Raw genomic sequence first — 25,815 nt, 5'->3', positions numbered from 1 at the left:
CTGCTGTATTCTCAATGAGGTTTCTGTTATTTTCTACAAGTGTTATATAAAACCTAAAAAAACAACAGCAACTTATCTCCCCAGCCTGTTCACACGTGCTCTTATTTCCTCTCTGGGATGCTGCAGTGGGAGTTTGTTAAGTGCAGGGCTTCACGCCGCCCTCCTGACATTCTTCACAGCCTCAAACTTCATACTCCACAGTTTGTCTCCTCACTCACACGGCGCCTCACTTCTCCACTGTGTCATTTGGTTGAGGCCTGCCTGCAGGACTTCCTCTTTACACACCAGATCTGTCTGTCTGTGTGTGTGTGTGTGTGTGTGTGTGTGTGTGTGTGTGTGTGTGTGTGTGTGTGTGTGTGTGTGCGTCGTCCTGGTGAGAACACTATGGGAGGCAGAGTGCTCTGTAAATAGCTGTGTGTGGTCAGGAGGATAGCGCTCTGGTCGCAGAGGCAAGAAGATGTTCTTAGCTTCAGGGCAACTCCATGGGAAACGCAGGCCGGACTTATGAGACACTGGAAGACAGGATTTGGGTTTGCTGGTTAGTGGCTTTGGGGAGGGAGTTATGCTCTATGCAGTAATGCCATGATGCCATTCTTGGTGCATGTGTGTGAAGAAATGGGCTGGGTACAATTGCGTTAATTGCAGTGCAGGGCATTCAAATCATAGTTGATTTAAAACTATCAATAAATTGATGTCAGCTTTTTGAAACAAAGCTGCATTGGTATTTAAAATTGCAAAAAGATGGCTTTTGTGGTCATTTCATAAGCGTCCTGATTTTTCAGGACATAAGTCAAACACAAACCATACTCGGAAATTATTTTGTCACTGATGCAAACTTAAGCAGATGCCTAAAATTTTCCACACAAACAAATGATAAATTTAAAGCAGTGGTTCCAAACTTAAGGCTGGGGACCCCTCCAGTGGGTCAATCGGCATGTCTGAGGGGTCACAAGATGATTCATAGGGACGGAAAAAGAAAGACAGAAAGAAAAAGTTTGATAAAAAAATGTTGTGTTCATTTGTTTGGACTTTTCTTTACTGTTACATTTGTTATGAAGTTGGATCAGTGTTCGTAGTTAATGACTCAATCTTCAGGGTCACTTGCCAAAAAGGTCAGGACCAATAGGTAATGTATAAAGGCAAAAGACAAACATACATGTGAGGAAATTCACCTGTTGGGTTTTACAGACTAACAGAGATTCGTCCACTTTTGAAATCCACTATCAGATGAGGCAGGAAGTCCTCTAGAACTGACAGTATGACCTGACGGACAACATTAGCGACTAGCTTGTCAACATATTGGGGCTAGCTGCTCTCAGGCCCCATACTCTCGTCAGGGGTTAGTAGACCAAATGTTTTCAAATGTTTCTCCCCATCTCCTGGATTAAGCAAGTGTTTGCTAACAAAGTCACTGTATCAACTCAAAAGTTAGTCATATGAAAGGCAGATCAATATTGGAACCTTTTACAAAGGATCAATGTTCAAACATTTTTCTCTATGGCCGGAGAGATGGTGAAAAATATGGGTGTCACAACATTTCAAACTGAAGAAACATTTGGTTAAATAGGTGAATGTTTATCACTTGATTCAAGGGCTTTGCACTCTGTAAAGCTTTACCTTGATTGCACAACAGATTCATCTGCCTACAGCAAACCTAAATAGAACTTTATTTTCCCTTAGAAATACCTTGAGCTCCTGTCGTTCTCACTCACACGTAATGCCAGCCTTTTGAGAAAGAATGCAGTTAATTGGGGGTTAAAATGCCCCAGTCCAGTGAGGTAAACATAAACATACAGTAGGCAGCAGCGTGGTCACAGAAATGGCATTCAGAAGAAGAAGAAAAAATAAGAATCTATCTATCTTTTCCTTTTTTTCGGGATTTCCCAGCAGTAAACAGTTTTTTGAAATAAGGTCACGCCAGGACACACTTGAGACATAAATAAGGTATGACATGGAGGTGACACAAGACTTCAGAGCACAAAAACACAGCAAAGGAAAACATAACCAATGATTTAGGTCACATGAACAGAGCAAGAATACCCTGGTGGGACAAGCCATCAAAAGCTTTCCCCATGATGGGTGATGTAGTTGTATGTCACTTCATCTAAAAAACAAACATGAGGGCTATTCAATCTGCGTCTGACTCATTAGTGTACACACACAAATATAAACCGCACATCATCTTATATGGTGATCTTGAAGCACACTTTGGGTACTTTGGCTCACCATTAGCTTTACAAATATTTGGACTCTTTGCTTATCCAAATGTGATTCGTCTGACAACCTTTCCACCAATCTCAACATATTAATCAACCTGCAAACATGAGGAATGAACTCAAATACTGGAGCATCTCCTGACTCATTCCTGTAAAATCTCAATAGGCCTAAGCGTTGAAACCTTACTAGCATCAACAGTGTTACCCCGCAGTCCCTTTTGCCAAAACAAGCCTGACTCTTTGGATGCGGGTGACTTCATGAATTGGGTTTGGACGACATGCATGCGGTTGCTAACAAACAAAAGAGAAACAACACACACCAGGTAACTCAGTCTGATATACAGTATGAAGGGGCTCATTTCTCAGGCATGCTTTTTCATAATCCTACAGCTGCTGTGCACAGTTCCTTTATGTATTTAGGTGATATATTTAAGTTCAGGATTTTATGGGACCCACCTGGCCAATACTTGATGATATATTCTCCTGTACTGATTATTTCGTGGCAGGCTATACATAACTGTTGAGTGTTCTTGTACAGTCATGCTCTGGAACTTTTACTGTGAGATTGGAAGGAGCACTTAGAAGATGAGTTAGGCTAGTTTAAACATTCGACACAGTTCTACATATTTACCGTGTCTTACTGGCAAGAGGCAATGGAAAGAAAAAGGTAATGATAAGCCCCGCAGCTGCTTTATTACAGTGAACTACAAGTTGGTTGGTTCGAACCATCCCACTCTTTGCTTTGAGCGCGTCATAAAATGTATGATCGCCTGTTGTGAGGCATCTACTGTAGATGTACCCAACAAAATAATCTGCATGCTCTACGCAATAATGCTAGGAACGTTTAGTATTAATAAAAAGGTTTCTTAAAGATGTTTGTTATTTGTTATTTACAAATCTGTAGGAGTGAAAAATTAAAGAGCAAAGGCATTAAAAACATAGAAGAAACACATTTTTTATATTTTGTGCACAAATGCAGACATAGATCCTTCAAGCTTCGCTCCTGAAAAGGGCCAAGCTTGAAACGCTGCCTGTCCACGCCTTTTTCTGTTTCCCTTTTAGTGTCTGCGCTTACTAAGCATTATTAAAAACATTTTGGGACTTCTCTCCTCCATTTGATATTGTTGATATAAGGGAGGCCAATTCGTCACAGAATCTTTTTTTCAATGTATTTTAATATGAATAATTTTTTTCTAAAATACGTTCTTTCATTTGATGTTTAGAAGATGGAGATGGATGTGCGGAGGCATCTGAAATGTTGTCTCTTCCCTCAATATTCCAGAGAGAAGATCTACTGCATTTACTGTAGAAAGTGTACCACTATGCCATCTAGTGTCTCAAAATAGTATAATATTATATCGCTTTAACTAGTTTCTTTTTGTTTATAACTATTTAAAAAATTATTTCAAAACAGAGAGGAAGTGGGTCATGATGACTTCTTTGCAGCTGGACGCTAATTCTTACAACCAGCGTCTTTATGCGGAAAAAAAGGTGGATAAGAAACGAGCCCACAAAGCCAACAATTAATTTAATAGGTCACAGACTAGTGTCTCTCTCTCTCTCTCTCTCTCTCTCTCTCTCTCTCAAACACAAAACACACACACGCACGCACACACACACAATGACACACACACACACACACACACACACACACACACACACACACACACACACACACACACACACAGCCACACACTCACTCACTCACTCACTCACTCACTCACTCACTCACTCACTCACTCACTCACTCACTCACTCACTCACTCACTCACTCAATATTTCTCTCCCTAGTTATCTTTCTGTGGCCTACAAAGAATGGACGGCTTTAGCAGAATATTTTTTTCAACTCTAGCTGTGATTGGACCAGAGGAAGGGGTGGAGGTAAACAGGGGCTGTAGTTACACAGAGAGTCCTCTATAACAGGAGAGGAGAGAGTGAGGCCACACAGAACATTTGAGAAGTTAATAGGGAAAGAAACACATTAAGAACAGGTGGGTTAGTGTTGGCTCTGCAGGTCAGAAAGTTTAGGTCAGAAAGATACATGTGCAATCATATATGGTTGCAGGCCGACGGAATTAGGAAACATCAACAATAAACAACATAACAGCATTGCAATTACTTGCAATCCAGTGTACAATGCAAAAACTTTGATCTTCTCTATTTCAGTTGCCATCTGGCCAAAAGAGTATGTGACCAGTGCAACATGTTATCAGCTTGTTAGGAGCTAATAGTTAACCACAACTTTATCAGTGTCAGCCCAGGTCATTTTAAATGTGTCGCCACACAGAAAGAACTGGCCTTGCATCATTTGTGCACGCGCTTCCTCCATTCTCATGCCTGAAATGTGGCCTTTTTCCCAGCCAGTCTTCGCTGCCGGTCCTCACCATTTAACCATCCAGCTCCAGCCCGCCCTGAGGAGCCTCCCCCCCATCAATCTCATTGACTTTTCACCTTCTGCTGCAACTTTGGGTCCTGTTGCTACTGCACATGGCCTCCGTTTCCAGACACAGCCTGTGCAAACCAGTTGTGACTACAAAGATAAAGTGTCACTCAGTACAGCTGCTGTTCAACGACTGGTGCTCCAGGCATAGCTGGAATAACTCAGAAGAAACGGGATATAGTAGAAGTACATGTAAACAGATTTAGGAGAACTCGTACTATGGCGCCACCTCACATGACTCTTCTGAGGTAGCACAGGAGGAGGAGAAAGAGAGGAGGAGAGATAAATCTTGTATCCAAAGAAGGTGATCACTTCAAGAAAATATCTCTATATAAAAAACTACTGATCATCCAAAAGTTGTTTGATCTCTTCATTGCGTGTTGCATAAGCCTTCAGTTCAGTCAACATGACGTAATGTGGACTGGGCAGTGGGCATGGTGAGCAGCGTTCACACAGGTGCATTTGCTCTTTGCTCAGAACAGGGTTGGTTCGGTGTGCACTTGGAATTCGGGGTCTCTTCCACCATTGAGATCTTCTGCCTCGCTCAGCACTTCACTGACACTTGACACTATTTCTGCTCTAAATACACATGCACGCACTGCAAACATGTGTTGCTCTCTTTAAAACATTTTTTTTTTAAACAGCCGCACCACACAAGTACATTTTAAACACTTGTGTCTGTGTGAAGGAGATCAAATTGCTCCTTTTGGTGCTGCCTTAGCAAGTAAAACTGCTTCACCTTATAGTAAACAGACCACTCATCTTTAAATACCTTTAAGATGCCTGTAAGGAGGATCCTTTTTTCTGTTTTATAAATAACTAGGGTAGTGTGAATCTAGTCTACACCTTCCTACCACCTGCTTTTAGTTTCTTAAGTGCTAAAGGACACAGACTCCCTGTCTTGTTTACCTTTATATTTCTCCTGTTTGTCTGATTTGGCTTATTTCATCCAAATGTGGAATATTACTATGAACATTTCATTGGGCTAAAAGCTGTGGTTGGACATTTAGGAAAATATGCATATTCACTTTCAAAATGATCGATAAAAAGATGCATACCACTCTTTTTTCTTACAAATTAAGAAACAGCTAGGAGGCAGTGTGAGACAGTTAACTTAGTTTAGCACAAAGCCTTGAAAATTGAGGGAACAAGTAGCTTGGCTCTGTCCAAAGTTCATTTATGCAAATATTATATCTGTTTCATCTGTACAGACACCTTAATGTAGAAAAAACAGTTTGAGGTTTTAATCCTTTTGGTTTGAACAATGCTTGGCTGTACAGCGCGAGTTTGCATCGATAACTTGAGACTAATTTATTGCAAAATGGACATGTTTGCAAACTAGTCACAGAATCCATTTTTGGGACTTTTTTAAGTAACAGAGTCCTTTTCAATTAGCAAATGGAAATTTGATCTGTGCAACTCCCATACAAGCTGAAGAAATCCTATGGTGAACTAAAGATTGGAGGCGTTTTTCTGAATTGATAAACACCTTTGGGAGGCATATCTTTAAAAAAAAATCCCCCTCAAACTGGATGGATCCAGAGCTGACAAAACAACACACCACCACTCTACTTAAGGTCAATATCCCCGTATCTGCGTGTGTATTTCAACCTGTTTGAATCTGTGTCTGCTGCAAAACATGGAAAGAAATAAGGACGGCAATGAAGGCTGTGGTCTGAGAGGAGATGTTACTTGTTATCTTGAATAAATAAGGTGATTTAAATGCAGCAATGGAAGTGGTTTTTAAAATCCAGAATACTGTTGGTTCCTGTCATACAAGACAAAAGGGCCCAGGAAGGCTCTGGTTCAATAAAACATACCTGTAACTAGCAGCTATTTTTTTTTTATCAATATATGTATTGGTTTTTCCTTTGTTCAACAAAAGAAAAAAAAATATATACAGTCATATGAAAAAGTTTGGGAACCCCTCTCAGCCGGCATTATAATTGACTCTGCTTTCACAAAAAAAACATAAAAGTGGTATGTCTTTAATTTACCAGGAACAGTTAAGTACTGGGATGTTTTCCAAACAAAGATTTTTTGAAAAGCAGTATTTGGTTGTATGAAATAAAATAAAATGTGAAAAACTGGCTGTGCAAAAATATGGGTACCCTTGTGGTTTTGTTGATTTTAATGCCTGTAACAGCATGTAAAACTGATGACTTTAAACACAAAGTTGGTTGGATTATGTTGTTAAGCCTTGAACCTCATATAATTGTCTGTTTAATCATGAAACAATTTATTTTAGGTGCCTAAATGCAAGTTACACTTCTCTTTGACTCTCTGCTGAAGTGAGACAGAATGGGATCATCAAAACAGCTCCCAAAAGATCTGAAAAACAAAGATTGTTCATTGTCATGGTTTAGGGGAAGGCTAGAAGAAGCTTTCCCAAAGGTTTCAATTGTCAATTTCGACTGTAGGGAACGTTGTCAGGAAATGGAAGGACACAGGCATAGTGGCAGTTAAACCCAGGCATGGCAGACCAAGAAAAAAACAGGAGCGGCATAGGTGGAGGATTGTGAGAATGGTTGCACACAACCCACAGATCACCTCCAAAGGCCTGCAAGAACATCTGGCTGCAGATGGTGCATCTGTACATCGTTCAACAATTCAGTGCAATTTGCACCAAAACATCTGCTTTTTATAAAGACCAAATAACTTAATTTTTGTCTCATCAGTCCAAAGCATTTTCTTCCAATATGAAGCTGGCTTGTCTAAATGAGCTTTTGCATACTCCATGCAACTGTATCTGTGGCGTGGGCGCAGAAAGGGCTTCCTTCTCATCACCCGGCCATACAGATGTTTTGGTGCAAATTGCACTGAATTGTAGAACCATGTACAGATACACAATCTGCAGCCAGATGTTCTTGCAGGTCTTTGGAGGTGATCTTTGGGTTGTGTGCAACCATTCTCACAATCCGCCGCATATGCCGCTCTTGTACTTTTCTTGGTCTGCTAGACCTGGATTTAACTGCAACTGTGCCTGTGTCCTTCCATTCCCTGACAACGTTCCTTACAGTAGAAATTGACAATTGAAACCTTTGGGAAAGCTTCTTGTAGCCTTCCCCTAAACCATGACAATGAATAATCTTTGTTTTTAAGATCTTTTGGGAGCTGTTTTGATGATCCCATTCTGTCTCACTTCAGCAGAGAGTCAAAGAGAAGTGCAACTTGCATTTAGGCACCTAAAATACATTTTCTCATGATTAAACATACAATTCTATGAGGTTCAAGGCTTAACAACATAATCCAACCAACTTTGTGTTTAAAATCATCAGTTTTACATGCTGTTACAGGCATTAAAATCAACAAAACCACAAGGGTACCCATATTTTTGCACAGCCAGTTTTTCACATTTTATTTTATTTCATACAACCAAATACTGCTTTTCAAAAAATCTTTGTTTGGAAAACATCCCAGTACTTAGCTGTTCCTGGTAAATTAAAGACATACCACTTTTATATTTTTTTTGTGAAAGCAGAGTCAATTATAATGCCGGCTGAGAGGGGTTCCCAAACTTTTTCATATGATTGTATATAGGCCTCCAATATATACAAACAAAACAGACAAACAAAAACAAATAAAATACAAAGTACAGGCAAAAAAACATTTCAAAAATAAAATAAAAAATAAGTAAATAAGTAAATAAATAAAGCGGGGTGGTAGTCCTGGGGCAGGGTCGATAAGGAATTAAAATAAATTATAAAAGAGTCCCATTTACGAAATAATTTGTTAGAACCTTTGACTGTTTGGGCTATTTTTTCTAATTTTAGGAAAACATGAGGTATTTTAGCCAGATTAAAATAGATGGGGGTTTTGGAGATTTCCACAAATGTAAAATGCGACGTCTTGCCAGAAGGGAAGCAAAGGCTAGTACCTCTGACTGCAAAGAGCCAACATGGAGTTGATCAGATGGGATCCCAAATATAGCAATGATGGGGTATGTTTTAACCAGCAGCTATTTTTATGCTGATTATTAAAAAATGTATTAACTTATCTTTTATTTGAATTTTCATTGCAGCTATAAGTCTATTATAGTCTGTCACACATGTCATAGCTTATTTGCAAAGCCTAATATTAAATTACCAAATATATATCAAAGCTTGAGTCAATCCCCACACAATGCACTTTGGCTTGAGTTTCAGGCATGTTTAGAATTGGAAAGGGTTGCATAATACAAGCAGATCTTAGGGCCTTTGAAAGGATTCAAACTGTGAGGACAGCCACACTTTGAAGGTTCCTAATGGTAATACAAGTTTTTTAAGATCACACAAAGATGACAACCGCCTGAATGATCAGGTTTTAATGTAACCAGGCTTGTCAATGGCCTACAATTTCCCAAACAATAGTTCACATCAAAGCACAAATGATCTGGGAACAGCTCTATCCCTCACACGTGCCCTTCTGACGTAAACCGACTGATACAACTCATGCCATCTCCATTGATCCATGGTTCAGACTATGTTACACAATTTCCAAACAGAGATTTGGCAATTTGATTAGAATTTGGCATGGAAATGAAATCCTCCCATATTCAGTCAGCAGTATAAAACTAGTAAGGAGCGTCTCTCCTGCACTCTTTCGACCAACCGAGGGGTTCGCTGTTACCAAGTGCTTAGTACTGCAACTGAAACTGGGAAAAAGACATGGCACCTGGCAAGAAGGTAAAATAAGCTCTGCAGACAATTCTGTGTGTATAGCGCATTATTTATGTTATTTTTCAGAGAACAGAGATGGTTTTGTTGCAAAATGCAATGCTTTATTATCAATTTTAGTACATAATGTTAGTCATTGTTGCCGTATTTGTTGATGAATGAAATGTTGTGGGTGCAGGTTTAATGTGTGTGTGTGTATTGGTGTATGCATGTTAATTGTGGAAAAAGCCAGATTAGAGCGGTTCAAGCTGGAAGATCTCAGCCTAAAAACTGCTGTTATCTTTGCACCTTTGTACCAACGCATACTTCTAAAAATGCACACATTGAAATTTGTCTCGTTGCAAACTACGACATACACTGCAATACACAATACACAAAATACACATCTGTGCTCTTATATTATCTTAAAATCACATTTCTGTCCATCTTCCTGATTTATTTCTAGAGGTATTAAGTAATCCTCAAAATATCAATAAGCTCAAGCCAATAAGTGTAATGCTTAGGTGAATGGATCTCTCTGCTCCAACAGAGTATCCTTGAGCGTATGAACGCCGGGGAGGTGATAATTGGCGATGGAGGCTTCGTGTTTGCCCTGGAGAAGAGAGGTTATGTGAAGGCCGGGCCATGGACTCCTGAGGCTGCCGTTACACACCCTGAGTCTGGTAAAACCGACAGCACAAACACACACACACACACACACACACACACACAGTCTTCAAAACTACATGAAGCCCATACGGAAGGTGCAAAGATGTAAAGGCAAATCTGTGTGTCTCTATCAGTGCGTCAGCTGCACAGGGAGTTCCTGAGGGCAGGATCTAATGTGATGCAGACCTTCACCTTCTACGCCAGTGATGACAAACTGGAGAACAGGGGTCAGAGCTTGAGACTTTCCGTGAGTACATGACCATAGAACTTTACCATCAACATTAGTGAGATTGTGCAGGTATCACAAATTCTACAGAGCATGATAAGCAACAAAGTCACCACCTGCCCAATTCTTTCAGGGGGCACAAATCAATGAGGCAGCCTGTGACCTTGCCAGAGAGGTCGCCAATGAGGGCGACGCTATGGTAGCTGGTGGAGTGTCTCAGACTCCCTCCTACCTGAGCTGCAAGAGTGAGACGGAGGTGAAGGCCATCTTCAAGAAACAGCTGGATGTGTTCATGAAGAAAAACGTGGATTTCCTGATTGCTGAGGTGGATTCACTTTTTAGCAAGTGCAAGTCATGTGACGTAAAACTTGCTTCAATCTGAAAAAGTGTTAGTAAAGCAAGTGAATGCCCAGTGGTGACTGTGTTGTTTCTCCCCATTGCAGTACTTTGAGCATGTGGAGGAGGCAGAGTGGGCCGTGCAGGTTATGAAGACCAGCGGGAAGCCTGTGGCCGCTTGTATGTGCATCGGACCAGAGGGGGACATGCATGGCGTCTCACCCGGAGATTGTGCTGTCAGGCTGGTGAAGGCCGGTGCGTATTTAACCTACCCTCCATGATCTCATGAACTACTGTCTTTTTGTTCCTTCACCTGCAAGTCACCTGTGTTACCATATGGCAACAAAAACCATTTCTCTGTGTTTTACCAGGTGCCCAGATAATTGGCATCAACTGCCACTTTGACCCCATGACCTGTGTTAAGGCTGTTAAGATGATGAAGGCAGGAGTGGAGAAGGCTGGGCTGAAGGCTCACTACATGGTGCAGCCTCTGGCATTCCACACCCCTGACTGCAGCTGCCAGGGATTCATCGACCTGCCCGAATTCCCCTTCGGTAATATGTTTTGCATGGATATTAAAGCCCCTAGCAACCCAAATCCTTCTAACTATGTAACCTGGGGAATGACAATAAGCATCTGAAAAGAGTCAGGCATATTTAGCAATCCAAATGAAATGTATTGTAATTTCAGTTTAATACACTTAACAGAAATTCAGGTTTAGATAAAGCAGGCTAAATGTAGGTTCTTATGACACAATAAGTATTTGAAACCAATAACAGCAGTTCTCCACCTGAACCCTCTATAAAAACACGACTATTGAGATGGATACCGTTTGATACAGCCATGCCCACACATTCCTGTCAGTGTCAAATGTTCTCGACTGTAACAATATTTATGAACATATATTATTAATCTGTTAATTGTAAAGGCTTATTAAGACACCCAACTTTGATATCATACCTATATTTTTACTATTTTAGACCAGGTCTCCAGAGACAATTACTTTGTGATAGTCGTGCAGGTAGCAGCTTCTCACAATGGTTTCCTTTTTCCTTTTGCTCTCAGCCCTTGAGCCCAGGATCCTGACCCGCTGGGACATGCACCATTACGCCAGAGAGGCCTACAATGCCGGCATCAAGTTCATTGGTGGCTGCTGTGGGTTTGAGCCTTATCACATCAGAGCCGTGGCAGAAGAGCTGGCCATCGAGAGAGGGATGAAACCCCCTGGCTCAGAGAAACATGGAATGTGGGGTGCTGGTCTGGAGATGCACACCAAACCTTGGGTCAGAGCCAGGTAAGCCATCTCAAATATTCAACACATGGACATTCTCACATTCTTTTTTGAAATGAGGGTGCAGCTTCTCTTCTGTGTCTAACATGGGTATTAATATCCTGCAGGGCCCGTCGTGACTACTGGGAGAATCTCCTGCCCGCGTCGGGTCGTCCCCTGTGCCCGTCCATGGCCACACCAGAAGGCTGGGGTGTGACCAAGGGCCACGCTGACCTGCTGCAGCACAAAGAGGCCACCAGCAGCCAGGAGATGAAGCACGTGCTGGAGATGCAGAAGAAGGCCAAGTCCACGGCTTGAGCAAAGAAGATTGAGAACACCGAGACAACCCTTTCTTCAGTCGGTCCACGAGGGATGAGGGAGAAGGAAAATAATTTCCCAGTTCAGTTTGGAGATTTTATAAAAGCACTTGTAACAGCGGTGCTCCATTTGTGGAGTATTACTTTGTAAACCCCAAAACAATAAATATGAGATTGTTACTTAATGCTATGGCTTTGTGTTTTAAGTGATATTGGACTGCTGCTACAGACACAAACTATTCAAAGGCGTGTGTAAAACTATGTCTTTAATTATAAATATATATAAATTATAGATATTCATATATGTACTTATTTAGAGGTGACCCAATTCTCTACCATTGAACCAACCATTTGGTAATGGATTGTGTGGTCAGAGCTAATTAAAGCAGATTGGACTTTTTGGAAGGCGGGGGAAAACAGAGCTTTTTAGACAGAGGATGAAAAGAGGAGATTCAGCAATGGCACTGCGAGAAAAATAAATGGTTTTCTGGACACTACACCATAATAGAAACCGAAATTACAATTTTGAACCTGAAAATTAGCTTAATATTTTACCTTTAAAAGCACCTGTATGTCGAATTGTCAAAATATTAAGGTCAACAGATTCCCACAAACTAACAGGAAGACACATCAACCACCCTAATTAACGCTGGACAAACTAGTAGCACACACTCACAATACTCTCATTCAGTAAGAGGGGAGGGGAAGCAGTAAACATTGCCATTGCCAATCGGAGCAGCTCTCTCTTCGTCCCCTCCCCTTCTTCAGATAGATTTAAAGTGGCGCTCTGCTCAACTCCAGTGTCATCCTCTCAGAGCGCGAGCTATCAGGGGTCCACACAACTTCAGGATTATGGCACCAGCAAAGAAGGTATTTGTGGATTTTTGTGGAAAGGCAGGGAATATTATCAGAACCTTGAGGAGAATATCTATGCAGGGAATTTAAATGGAAATATATGTGTAAAGTCTAAAACTAAAGGCTCTTTCGCACATAAACTAGAGTCAAATCAAGAATTTATTCTTAAAATAATTTAAATTTTAGCTTGTTGATTTTGATATATTGAAAAAAGTAAAAAATAATTTAAAAGGATCATCTCAAACTCTGGTTACTTTTCAAAATGTCCTTAATAAAGAAAGAAGGACTCTACAAAGAATTCATGTTTAATGTTTTTGAATATATTATTGTACACAATTTAGGATTTGTTTTTTTATATTTCCATTAACTGCAGGAACAGACTTCTACTAAAACCTCTCGAATTTGATTGTACAATAACCCTTAACCATCTGGCGAGGGTTCTTGACATGAGCGTTTGCACGACTTAGCGTTTCTTAGGTTGAAACACGTAAATTAAGTAATGAGTTAGTTTAGGCAGTTAGTTTCATTCAATAGTTAGTAAGTTAGTTAATTAGTTAGTTAGTTAGTAGGCTAGTTATAGTCAACTGTTTACACTTCATGACTACATTTGGAGGAAAATTTAATAGCAGACACAGAGTCCAAAGTGTAATAAATAGAGAGTATTTTCAGATTGGAGTGACTTAATTGATCACACAAAGTCAAAACTTTACTTGACAACCAAGCTTGTTTGAATCAAATTCAAACAAGCTTGGTTGAATGTGAGGATCCAGGTCTATCAGTCTTTGAGAGCAACGCAGCTGTTCTCAGACATGTGCTGCTTTCTTGATGACTCAGGATTAGTGAGAGAAGGGGGCATGTGGATTTGGGAATCCATAAACATATGACTCATGAGGCATATGTATTTTCTTTCTAATGTATATATTCACTTGGCCTAATTGGCATTCTAGTTTTTTTCTTTTAGAAATAATGTTTGTCTGTTTTGACCGTATCACTGTACAGGGCCTATACTAAAGTAGAAAGAAGTTTCCTGCTGTTAAGTGTTCTTTGAAGGTTCTGCATCCTTCTAAACTTATCCTGAACCTTTATCACAGGGAATCTTGGAGCGTCTCGACGCTGGGGAGACTGTGATCGGGGATGGAGGCTTCGTGTTTGCCCTGGAGAAGAGAGGCTACGTGAAGGCCGGTCCCTGGACCCCTGAAGCAGCCGCAGAACACCCTGAAGCAGGTGAGGACCGGCTATTTTAACAACTTTAAAACTTTTTCCAACTTGTGGATTTTTGGATTTCATTGATGGATTTTCCAGTATGTTTGCCTTTTGATACAATTGGTGTCTGTGTGTTTGGGGATTTTCAGTGCGACAGCTGCACAGAGAGTTCCTGAGGGCCGGGGCCAACGTTATGCAGACATTCACCTTCTATGCCAGTGATGATAAGCTGGAGAACAGGGGCAACAAAATCTCCTTCACTGTGAGTTAAAGAGGACATCACACTACTTTTATTCTCAATGGAAAGACTTGCTACATATTGTTTTGCATGTAGCAGGGGGTTTCTTTTTGAATATTGCCTTTGTTTTCACCATTGTTTGTCTTTGTTCTGCAGGGAGCTCAGGTCAACGAGGCCGCCTGCGATTTGGCCCGTGAGGTCGCCAATGAGGGGGACGCTTTGGTAGCTGGTGGAGTGTGTCAGACTCCCTCCTACCTGAGCTGCAAGAGTGAGACGGAGGTGAAGGCCATCTTCAAGAAACAGCTGGATGTGTTCATCAAGAAGGATGTGGACTTCCTGATTGCTGAGGTAGAGATCTTTTTTTGAAACATCAACTGTATAGGGACAACTGAATGTATTCCCTGTTTTTAAAGTGTTTTCTGGTGGATGATGTAACTGAGTGCTGATGTCTCTGTCCTGCAGTACTTTGAGCATGTTGAAGAGGCAGTGTGGGCTGTGGAGGCGCTGAAGGAGACCGGGAAGCCCGTGGCCGCTTGCATGTGTATTGGACCACAGGGAGACATGCACGGTGTCTCACCTGGAGATTGTGCTGTCAGGCTGGTCAAAGCCGGTAGGTTTCAGTGCTCTTTAATATAGCCTACCCGTAAGCATACATTATTATTGATCTATTTCGCCTTAAAAGGGAAAGCCTGCTTCTTTTTTAATGAATGAAAGCATCTGGGATTATACATAAATGTAATACTGGAAGTAAACTTGAGATGAAATCTGAAATTTAAATTCAAACCTAATCATATTTACTCATCTTGTCCTCACGTGACCTCTCCTTAGTGTGACAAGCTCTTTTATTTACAGTCTATGGTTACAAGGCAGTGTTTCTTAAGATGGCAAAGGAAAGACCTCTGACTGGAAGACATGAGATATGACCATTACAAAAATGTAAAAAAGTTCCAACCACATCTGCCAACAGCAGTTGGTGTTTTTTCTTCTACAAGTCTTTGCTTATCTATATCTGTACCAGTCAGCTTACACCAATGCATGATCTTCCATAGGTGCCCAGATAGTCGGAGTCAACTGCCACTTTGACCCCATGACCTGCGTGGAAGCTGTGAAGATGATGAAGGCAGGAGTGGAGAAGGCCGGGCTGAAGGCTCACTACATGGTGCAGCCCCTTGCATACCACACCCCTGACTGCAGCTGTCAGGGATTCATTGACCTGCCCGAATTCCCCTTCGGTAATAACATATGGAGTTGCCTAAAGATGTTGCAATCACGTATTAAATTGCATCGCTAAAAATAAGTGCATTCTCTATATGTGCATGCTGGGGTGCTGCATTACGTTGCAGCAGGGCCAACCATTCAAAACAGAAAGGCACCAAAAGCAACCAAAAGTGTTTTTAAAAGTGAATCTTTTTGTCAGGTCTGGAGCCCAGGATCCTGACCCGCTGGGACATGCACCATTACGCCAGAGAGGCCTACAATGCCGGCATCAAGTTCATTGGTGGCTGCTGTGGATTTGAGCCTTATCACATCAGAGCCGTGGCAGAAGAGCTGGCCACAGAGAGAGGCTGCCTCCCAGCCGCATCAGAGAAGCACGGCATCTGGGGAGCCGGTCTGGAGATGCACACCAAGCCCTGGGTCAGAGCCAGGTAAGAAATACATTATTAATCTGTTAATCTGTGGCTGGATACCATAAATATTATCCTGAACTCAAGTCAAATGTGCAATATCTGCTCTTCCATGCCAGTGAGTACTAACTGGAACAATTCTTCTTGGCCCTTTTGTCTCGTTTAGAGCCCGCCGTGACTACTGGGAGAACCTGAAGCCAGCATCTGGTCGTCCCAAGTGTCCCTCCATGGCTACCCCCGATAGCTGGGGTATTACCAAGGGCCACAGTGATCTCATGCAGCAGAAAGAGGCCACCACTCAGGATCAACTCAAGAATCTGTTCGACAGGTCAAAGAGCCAATGAGTTAGTCCTTCTGCTTCAGACCAAACAGCAGAGCAGCACCTATAGCTAACGTTATGTCAAGGGATGATTCTACACTTGAGACTGACACTGTTCTGTGCATTGGTTGATTGTAAAGCTGTTGTTTATGTGAAGCCACTGTGGTGGCTCAAGTCAAGATTCGGCCCGCGTCAAGTTCGGGACCTTTTTGCTTTCCATGGACCATTTTGTTTACAAAAATAAGATGTAATAAAATTTGAATTGGTGACTTAACTATTGAGATGCAGTTTCTATATGTGGGGTGTTTTCTTTCTGCTTCTGCTATGTGAAAAATATTTAATGATTGGGCCTATATTAGTGTGTAGCAGTGGTAGTGATTCTGATTTTCATTATTTATTGCTGGTTTTGATTGAAGTAAAATGAAAGAGATAGAGTTGCCATAGGATTGTTACTGACCTAACAAAGGCAACATTTAACAACATATATAGAATAACAACAGAGTGGCTCCCTCCCTGCTGTCTGCACAATGTAGTTTCAGAAAATGATATAAATGTTTGGAAAGCCAACAGTTCCGTGCTGTGCTTGAATGGTTGGAGATGGAATTTATTATCAATAGTATCCAGTATATTATTACATTTTATGAACTACTACAGATGAGTAAAGATAGATAGTTAATATCATGAGAGACTGGTGCAATGAATGATGAGTCCAGTAGATGGCGGAGTTGGCATATGTGCCATATGTGCGACATTGGCCACAAAGAGCCTCACAGGAAAGATGTTCCACCAGGGTATCAGTAACCGAAGCAAGTTGGATTTCTGTTATTTTATTTTGATGTTTTAAACCTTTTCCTTTTTGCATTGGAATTTGAGACTCCACAATCTATATGAAAGACATGCTTTACGATAAACAACAATGTAATGCAGTGCATAAACATAATACAACAATAGTAGGCTATATAGGCCTATATATATTAAATTTAAATCTTAGTGCATTTTGTTGTATTTGGTAGGGCTTAAGCTAAAATAATGAACAATATAAGAAGGAAAGTCGAGTAACTTGGAGAAATATTTTCACAAGCTATTTTGGACAGTTTGCAGCAAGTTAAACAAATGGTATTTGGAGGCCAGCTTAAGAAAGTGTATGATAATTATTATCATAATGCAGCAGCAGCACCATCTGTGATGTCCTCAGGTGCCTGTGGATCTTTCAATCAGTTTGGAATGAACTGTGTCACTAGTCACTACAAATTATTAGTCTTTACATGCTTTATTGTAGCCTCCATTATGTGTGCTTGAACCAATAGGTTCAGTGCCATTTTAAGTAGGAAGACGTTACAAAGCCCAATCCTGACCCCAAACAAGTTGGCCTTTGGCTACTTTTGAGTCCTGAATATAACGGCATACAGCAATATTAGCCTAAATAAGATATTTATTTAGATCCCGTATCCCTTATGCTGTTTTAATGGCCTATCATATAATGGGATAATTTAACGTCTATCTCGTTGTATTAGCCTACGTGAATACTTTTGCAATGCTGCATGGGAGAATCGTGGTTATCTTGAATAACGCACACTGCCAGTTTTCCCGCTGGTGACACATCTTGTTGCATGAAACATCTCTGTTGCTTTCCTCGTCTTCGATTGGACGAGCCGTTACCACCTGACCGGTTATCCTGTTTTTTTTCTCTTTTTTTCTCAAGGTGGAGTGAAATTAAATATAGGGTAAGCTATTTTCTTTTTCCTCTGCTCTGTTGCCTTGTATTGACATTTTCAGTTATTATACGGATAACATTCTTACTTTTTTGGTTATTTTATGGAGAATAAAGAGCCTTTAAAGTCCTTTAGAATCTAAACTGGTTTCGCTATACGGATTAAGGTGTTTTATTGGTCTATTTTTGAATGTCCTTTTGTTGACAGGAGGGGAATTTACAAAAAGGAGCGATATAGTTGAAGTATGGACTGAGGAATTTACCTAGTGGGACAATCGCTGGGACAACACATCTGTCGACTGAAGGTAAAATAGGCAGAGGCTTGCTGGAGGGAATGGTAGGCTATATAAAACATTATTAACTTACACTTATCTATTAATAACACCCGTTATAAATATGAATAGTCTTACTATATTGTCAAATGATCAAGCTGCAATTGATGCCATCCATCTGCAGGCTATGAGAGTTATCTTAACCCCCACTGCACCATTCCACTGCATCCTCTTATTTGCATCCACTGTGCGTTATGGTATAGACTGCACTGTTTATAATGACGGCAGCGCCATCTTGTGGTGTTTTTCAGCAGCTACAACAACTACCGGAAATAAACCTTGAGGTCGTCATGGGAAGCAAAGTCAGCTCCAAAATGGCAGCCCCTACCGCCCGAGTAATACAGGTAACGTTGCTCCTGATTACTTCTTTATCCAGTCTAGTGTGTGTTGAGCTCAGATACAAATTGTGAAGCTGAAATTTAGCTCTTCTCTTGGTGACTAGTTTTTGGTTATGTGTTTTTGTGTTGTTGACAAATAGCCTACCGTGGTACCCTTGTTGTTGTCCTTGCACTTTTAAACACTCCTGTACAATCTTTTGTTGCATGGCGTGGATACGACAGGAACAGAAAACGTCGTTTACTCACCTAATCAATATTAACGTTAATTGATCATCATCATTTTCGCAGCGCCCTTATTCCGGTCTGTCACGGCTGGTAGCTGATAGAGTTATCTATGTTCAGGAAGTAGGCTAACGCTATACATTTGTCCACAGCTGAAATGTACCTAATATAGCAGGAACAAATAGTTGTCAGAGATCTTCAGTCACTAACTACATTCTCAATCAAACTTGCTTTAGTCTATCTGACCGCCTGTTGGACACGGTTGTTGTACCCCATCAAACATGTCTGCAGGGCAATAATTATTTTCATAATCGATACATCTTTTGGTTGTTTATTAAATTAATTCTATGTTTCTAGTTATTTTTTTCTTCAAACCAAAATCCCCAACATAATCCATTAAGAATGATAGCCTTATGCTATTTAAATTATGTTATTATGCAATCATCAAACTCTAGTTTTAAAAGGACCAGGTCCTGGATGTTTTGCCACTTTTGATTTCTTTATGACTTCAACCATTTATTAATTATTAAAATAGCTGTCTGTAAATTGTTTTCCGACACTGTTTGTAGCCAGCCACAGCCACTTTGTAAATTGTACGTTAAAACTGCCCATTTGACTATCCTATGAAATAGCCACTGAAATACTGAATGTCCCAGTTATAAAATAAATGTTTTCCACCTCGGCTGTGTATGGTTTTTCAGTCTTATTTGCAGATACCTTAAAAATTCAGCACATAAAGCAGATAAAACAAAAACTATCTCTGCATTCCAATACTCAATGTCCATACGGTTTTGTACGCAAGAAAAGTAGTATTTATGATCTCGCAATGCATGCATGTCAAATGCAGTATGCTAAAAATACCCAGATTCGCTACTAGATCCAGTTGCAGTATGCACCAGCCTGCTTTTTGGCTATTCTGAGTTTCTGACCCACAATCCTCTGCACAGTGGAATTTACATCACATCAAGCTATAGAGAGAGAACAACCATGGACTGCAATATTCACATTTTATAAGCAGGACGGCCAAAATTCACAGTGCAATGTTATCATGAAATAGTATGTCCAAATATACATAGTAAAATAAAAGAGTACACGATTTGGAATGCAGGGTTAAGTTGTTTGGTTATATTTTTTGTTTGCAGGCTGTTCGGGCCCGTGCTCCTCTGATCAAGTTTCCCGATAGACATGACCTCCCCAGGCCCAATGGTGAGTAGGAATAACCTGAAGAATGGTCCTGATGACATAAAGGAAAAGCCCAGCCTATAAAATAAAATAAAAAATGCTCTTATGTGTTGTTAAGTTACTGGTACATCTTGACCTATTGTTACCTGGTGCATTTTCTCTTTCTGAGCCTCACTGGCAAGATGTGACTCTTGTGCTGTATGTGTAAAGCTGCAATGCAGTCTAAAATAATTGATTTTAATCTACACATTGGCCAGCATACATCCATGAAATGTTTAAATGTGTTTTTTCATTTCCCCTTTTTAGTCCAAGAGGCAATGAAATCGTTAGGAGTAAACTTCTCCCCACACAACGCTCCGGGTTCCCCTTCAGCTGCAGCGCCGCCCCCGTCAACAAGACCTCGAGTACCTTTGACCCCAATCCCAGGCACGCCAGACACCCTGGCCTCTATTCAGATACTCACTTCCCGCTTCCGCAGGAGACAGATGACAGTCGATGAAATGGAATACATTCAGGTGAGGGGGGGTCTAAGCCTTTTAGACTATAACCCACAACATTTGCTGACAGTGTGGCCTTTTGTAAAAGCAGCTGGAGTGGGTAGAAGTTGTGAAAATGGAGGGGAAAAGTCCAGCCTTGAACATTCATTGGGTTATCAGTTAGAACATAACCTTTGTCCTTGATTTAAGATAAACCTGAACAGTACCTTTTGGCCTTGAAACCCCTTAAGATTGTACTTGTCTGCCTTGTTACCACATGTATAGGAAGTGTGATGTTTCACCTCTTTAATGGATTAATAACAGGGAAGGAATTAAACAAATTTCCCGTTACTCATGTCATGTACAATATGGCTTAATATTATTTTTTTTAACAGATGTTTTCTATTCTCTTTCTTTGTCACAGCGCGGCGGACCAGAGTAACGTTAAGTGAATCGATCGCTGCTACCAAAGTCTTTATTTGTTGGAGATCAGTGTGTCTTTAATTCTGTTCCTCAGCACAAGAGAACTAAATGCCACATGAGACGTAGAATAAACTATTACATAAATCCTGTTAAAATGTACATATGTTTCTTTTTCAGATGTTTAAATCTCGATTGTATTTTAGGTTCAAAGTAAGGGACATCTTCATCGTATAACAAACTGCAAAGCCAGAAACAATAGCTTAGGTTTTCCTTATTTACCATACTGGCACTGCAAATATTCCTTACAGATTTTTTTTTGTCAAACTTTGGTTTTAACATCATACCAACTAAATGCAACCATTTTCAGATTTTAAATTTTGTCATATGATTTGTTTGAGGAAGATTTGCATCACCAACATACCCAAATCCAAGCAAAAGGGTCTGGTACACAAACATGCCGTTCTCTGCAATTAACTGTCTCTAAAAAAAAAAAAAAAAAAAGCTTAAGAGATGCTTGATAACAATTCTCAGTAGTAATGAGTGAAATGGTGTTGAGTTCATGTGAACCACTGAATTTAAATGATTAAAAGAATATTGTATTTTCATTGCGGCGTTCTTATTCTGATTTATGTAGATACGATTATGTAGACAAAACAAACAGAGATTGGGACATGACTAATAATGGGAATTCATTGTCTCCAACAGATAAATAACATCATATTTAGGATTCATTGTTTCAAATTTATTGTTGTTGCTGGCATGCTCTATATGGTAAACATTGACAACATTGAAAATTTCACAACAGTGCGGTGATGAGCGGCCACCATTAATGTGTTACTAGTTTTTCTAACTATGAGATCCAGTAGGCTGTTTATAACTGATGCATATTAGCACAAGTAGTACAGACATGACAGAAAGGCCAAAAGTGAATATACACTTCACCTGTCTGACTGGCAGATTGTCATCTTGGTCTCTACCGGAGCAGAGAAAAGCTTGCACAGCTTTATTTTCTTTTATTTTTCTCCTCTTGCCATGAATTAAAAAGTCACACCCAGGCATACACATGAAAGAAAACATTTCGGCGTTGGTAAGTACATGTCTTAGTTTTGGCAAAAACTATTTAACCAGCTGCTTAACACATGAATGCCATATAGAACAATTCATGGTTTTACAAAAATACCCTTGGATTCTCAAAACCCAATATCAAACACGAGCTATGAACGAGAGAAAGTGCAGAATATTCATATCTTAATATAAACACCTACAGCCAACAATGAATTGCCAAGTTACACATGGGCACAACACTAGAAGAAACACTGAGGTATGCACTGATTAGTCTGCTTATTTGGGGGAGAATATTCTGTTCTACTCGTGTGTTGGTCACAACATAAACAGCGCCTTGTTTGTTGAGGAGCATTCATGGTTGTTGATCATTTGTGCATTGGAACTTCTTTTTGTTTGTTGCAAATGCCAGACTAAATATTGCACTTGAAACGTAGTAGAAGCAACCTGGGCTCCTTACTGCTGGAGGCCAAAGGACTTGGTCAATTGCTCTGTTCGTCCAGTTCTTCAAAAGCCCCTAAAAAATCTGCGATGGTGTCCACCACGTAGTCGGGCACGAAGCTTTGATTGGTGGTCAGCTCGCTGTTCCTGTACTCCTGTGCATCCTCCATCTGAGACACGCCGGTGAGGGTGAGCATGGTGTCCAGGCCACAGTTTGACCCGAACAGCATGTCTGTCTCTAGGCGGTCCCCCACCATCAGGCACTGGGCCGGGTCTACCCCCCTGAACTGACTGGAGATGCACTCGAACATGAAGCGGCTGGGCTTGCCGATCACAGTGGCCTTGCGACCTGAGGCCACTTCCAGAGCTGCAATGAGGGAGCCAGAACCTGCCAGAGAAGGAGATAAGATAAGAGCCAGGTTAGAGTCAAGTCCATCTTGAGAAAAAACATCCTCCTCCCCTCTACCTCAATTACAAATGATATTTCGACGTGGCTTTTATAAAGGTGCTATAACTACAATAAATCAATAAATACAGTATAATGCTTGAATCGTTGCCAGTAGCTACTCTTTTTAGGTTTAGGTATACACAATTGACTTTTTCCAGAAAGTTGCAGGTTTCAATTAATGAAAGTAATTCAGTAAAAATTCACTCTTTGTCTATTGAAATTTAAGATGGACTGCTTTCACTCACTTTGTGTCAGTTATTTTGCAAAGTAATTCACACTAATAAATAAATATACACTTATAAATCTACCAGCATTTGGGCCGGTCCGTAATACTACCCAATCTTTTTTGGAGTATTTTTGTCTTTTTCGATATGGACAGCAGGGAGCTGGAAGAGATGGTATGAAGGGAGAGAGGAAGGATGAACTGCTGCAAAGGCCCCAGGTTGGACTTGAGTCATTGCAATAAATTATGATTGTCTTCAACCCAAAGAACAGCCCATTATCACCTAATCGTGTGAGGCCCTGTAAACAATTATTGAACATTACATCGTACAAGTTGGCAGGTTTGTCCCCATTTGTTCTGAAGTTATGTTGTTTGCTGAACTATTTTGTCTGCTGGACATGTAGAGAGGCAGTCTTATCACAGCAGATCCATGTGTATGTAAAATAATACATAATTAGACAAATATTATAGGAAACCATTAAAGGAAATGTGTGATATTTATGTTTATATTTTCTTTAAGCGGGCCATTTTGGGGCCAGAGCTCAATCAATAGGCCCTCTCAGAAATCTATGGTTATCATTAATACACATAGCCTTGGGAAAAATAGTTTTGTGTAGGCCTGAACCTTAATAAACGGAATTAAAGCATCACCACCACCATACCTGGCAGTACCCTTCCACTTGACAGAGGGTGCCAGGGGTCGTTGTCGGTGGCCAGGAACAGACAGTCCGGGTCCCTCAGGTAGCACGAGGCTTTGGCCAGTTTGAGAAAAGTCAGTTGGTCGTCGTGTCCCACCAGCACCGCCTTGACGTCAGGGGCCAGGGCGCAGTTGAAGATGGTGGCGTTGGGTTCGTCCACCTCCTCCACGCAGGGGATGTCCGCCTCCTGCAGCTCTCTGCGGAGCCCGTCGCAGCCGATGACGAACACCTGGCCGCGGACCTTGACGACGTCTCTCAGGTAGAGAGCCGAGCAGTACGACGAGCTGAAGATCTGCTCCAGCATCACGTCGGTGAAGCCCAGTCGGTAGAACTTTTTCACGTAATTCTCCCGTGGCCTGGTGCTGTTGTTGGTGACGAACACTACGTTTTTACCATGCCGGATCAGCGAACTCACCACTTTCGCCGCACCCGTGATCGCTTCCTCTCCGTGCCATATGACCCCGTCGCAGTCGAAGAGAATGAAGTCCTTCGCCTCGAGCAGAGTTCGAATCTGCGGACCTCGAATTTTCTGGCAGCCTTTGAAGGCAAAGGCGCCAGCCATCCCGGCGTTTTCCTCGGCTTCCTCCGTGTTTTCACCTGCTATTGTTTCCCCATGACAACGGCTGGTGCATAATGCGGTTGAAGACAGCGGATGAAACGGTGTGAAAACAAATCAACGTCAGGTAAATCACATTGCAGAGTCCTTGGTGCGGTTACATAGCCTACACGGACAGCGGGCTACATAAACATTGACGTTAAACCACGCCCACGTTGTCAACACTGACCAATCAAACGATAGCAGCTTAACCAATCAGGTTCGTGTGTGTCACAAGCCAAGTCCTCCATGAATTACATAGCGCCCTCATGGAAGCGCATGGACACTTTTTATAGACATTTAATTAGAACATTTAATCTCTCTAGAATTAATAACTACTAAATACACCATACACAAAAAAATAAGCTCAATCTGAAGTTTATTTCAATGAATGTATAGGCTATCCTATTTGACACTTCAATGTATAAAACTGCATCATATTGTAACAAGATAATATATACATCACCCATTATATTACATTTTGTATTAATAGTCTAGTTAGTTGAAATGTTTTTTGGTATTCTATAGCAACGGAGCATTATTCTTTACTCCATAATACACTTAGTTGCCTACACTTCTTCAATAAATCTGTGTTTCTAATGTTTATCCAACCATTCTTAATGAGGACAGACTAAATATTCTATAAGCACCTCTTGGTATTATGAAATACAGTCCCACCCCAAACTACATCCTCTATAATGACCTCTCTAAACAGTTTCAACAAGCACTTAACATTAAAACCTTCATGCTGATAGGATTTACTGCAGGGTTGACTGGCAGGGTCCATTTATTTGCAATCTCGCCCTATAACTTCGTATGTTATTGCATATTAAATCTTAATCTGCAAAGTTGCCGTCAGTACAGCAAAGAGTTTTTTTTTAACATTTGAAGTATTAACTTCCTGTAACGTAAGCTACACTTTTCAAATAAATGTAGTTATTAGTTATTTCATTTCACTACTGAGTATCTAGGCTTGATTGCTGTTCAGGAAGCCATGTTTTTCTGGGGCACAGGTCTCACTCTCAATAGTCCCTGTGTTCCAAATCACATACTTTTTTATTTTTACTACTCTACATAATAAAGTACAGAAGAGTTTAAGGGCCACAGGAGAGAAAAAAATCAGATAAGTATGTTTTTTTTTCATTATGTCGAGAAATGTCAAGAATAAATATGAATAGCCTACTATAATAGCCTATTGGTGTTAGTGGGGCATTTATGTATTTCCAGCATACTACAATTGACGTGCATGTATTGGGACATCCTACATCTTTTTCTGGCATACTAGTAGGGAAGTATGGGTATTGGAACGCAGGGAG

General features: G+C 40.8%; 4 protein-coding genes across 6 annotated transcripts; 3 read left to right on the top strand and 1 right to left on the bottom strand.

The window, feature by feature from the left end:
- Window positions 1–9,302: 9,302 nt before the first annotated feature.
- LOC307267748 (betaine--homocysteine S-methyltransferase 1-like) lies at window positions 9,303–12,109 on the top strand (the record flags this gene model as incomplete). The annotated part of the gene is made up of 8 exons (XM_080050132.1): window positions 9,303–9,320; window positions 9,841–9,973; window positions 10,094–10,206; window positions 10,319–10,510; window positions 10,629–10,776; window positions 10,893–11,075; window positions 11,587–11,815; window positions 11,920–12,109. 8 exons carry the CDS (start codon window positions 9,303–9,305, stop codon window positions 12,107–12,109), a joined length of 1,206 nt encoding a protein of 401 aa, XP_079906258.1.
- Window positions 12,110–12,960: 851 nt separating this feature from the next.
- LOC307259569 (betaine--homocysteine S-methyltransferase 1) lies at window positions 12,961–16,373 on the top strand (the record flags this gene model as incomplete). The annotated part of the gene is made up of 8 exons (XM_080039509.1): window positions 12,961–12,978; window positions 14,055–14,187; window positions 14,316–14,428; window positions 14,561–14,752; window positions 14,867–15,014; window positions 15,454–15,636; window positions 15,822–16,050; window positions 16,196–16,373. The coding sequence occupies 8 exons, from the start codon at window positions 12,961–12,963 to the stop codon at window positions 16,371–16,373; spliced, it is 1,194 nt and encodes a 397-aa protein (XP_079895635.1).
- Window positions 16,374–18,055: 1,682 nt separating this feature from the next.
- Window positions 18,056–21,637, top strand: kgd4 (alpha-ketoglutarate dehydrogenase subunit 4). 3 transcript variants are annotated; one of them, XM_080037424.1, is made up of 6 exons: window positions 18,056–18,072; window positions 18,268–18,364; window positions 18,643–18,735; window positions 20,094–20,157; window positions 20,440–20,648; window positions 21,034–21,637. In XM_080037424.1, exons 3-6 carry the CDS (start codon window positions 18,682–18,684, stop codon window positions 21,049–21,051), a joined length of 345 nt encoding a protein of 114 aa, XP_079893550.1. In that variant the 5' UTR covers window positions 18,056–18,072; window positions 18,268–18,364; window positions 18,643–18,681; the 3' UTR covers window positions 21,052–21,637. The 3 variants fall into 3 exon arrangements, with proteins under 3 accessions (XP_079893550.1, XP_079893549.1, XP_079893551.1); XM_080037423.1 differs by having other exon boundaries at window positions 18,061–18,072; window positions 18,268–18,396; XM_080037425.1 differs by lacking the exon at window positions 18,056–18,072 and having other exon boundaries at window positions 18,646–18,735.
- A 154-nt stretch (window positions 21,638–21,791) lies between these two features.
- pdxp (pyridoxal (pyridoxine, vitamin B6) phosphatase) lies at window positions 21,792–24,613 on the bottom strand. The gene is made up of 2 exons (XM_080048445.1): window positions 23,869–24,613; window positions 21,792–22,923 (listed from the first exon to the last, which is right to left on the bottom strand). The coding sequence occupies exons 1-2, from the start codon at window positions 24,464–24,466 to the stop codon at window positions 22,577–22,579; spliced, it is 945 nt and encodes a 314-aa protein (XP_079904571.1). The 5' UTR covers window positions 24,467–24,613; the 3' UTR covers window positions 21,792–22,576.
- Between the last annotated feature and the right edge of the window lie 1,202 nt (window positions 24,614–25,815).

Source organism: Ammodytes marinus (genome assembly GCF_949987685.1).
Source record: "Ammodytes marinus genome assembly, chromosome: 2".
Taxonomy (NCBI): Eukaryota; Metazoa; Chordata; class Actinopteri; order Uranoscopiformes; family Ammodytidae; genus Ammodytes; species Ammodytes marinus.
The sequence above is the reverse complement of the archived record's forward strand: the minus strand, read 5'-3'. Positions and strand labels throughout refer to the sequence as shown.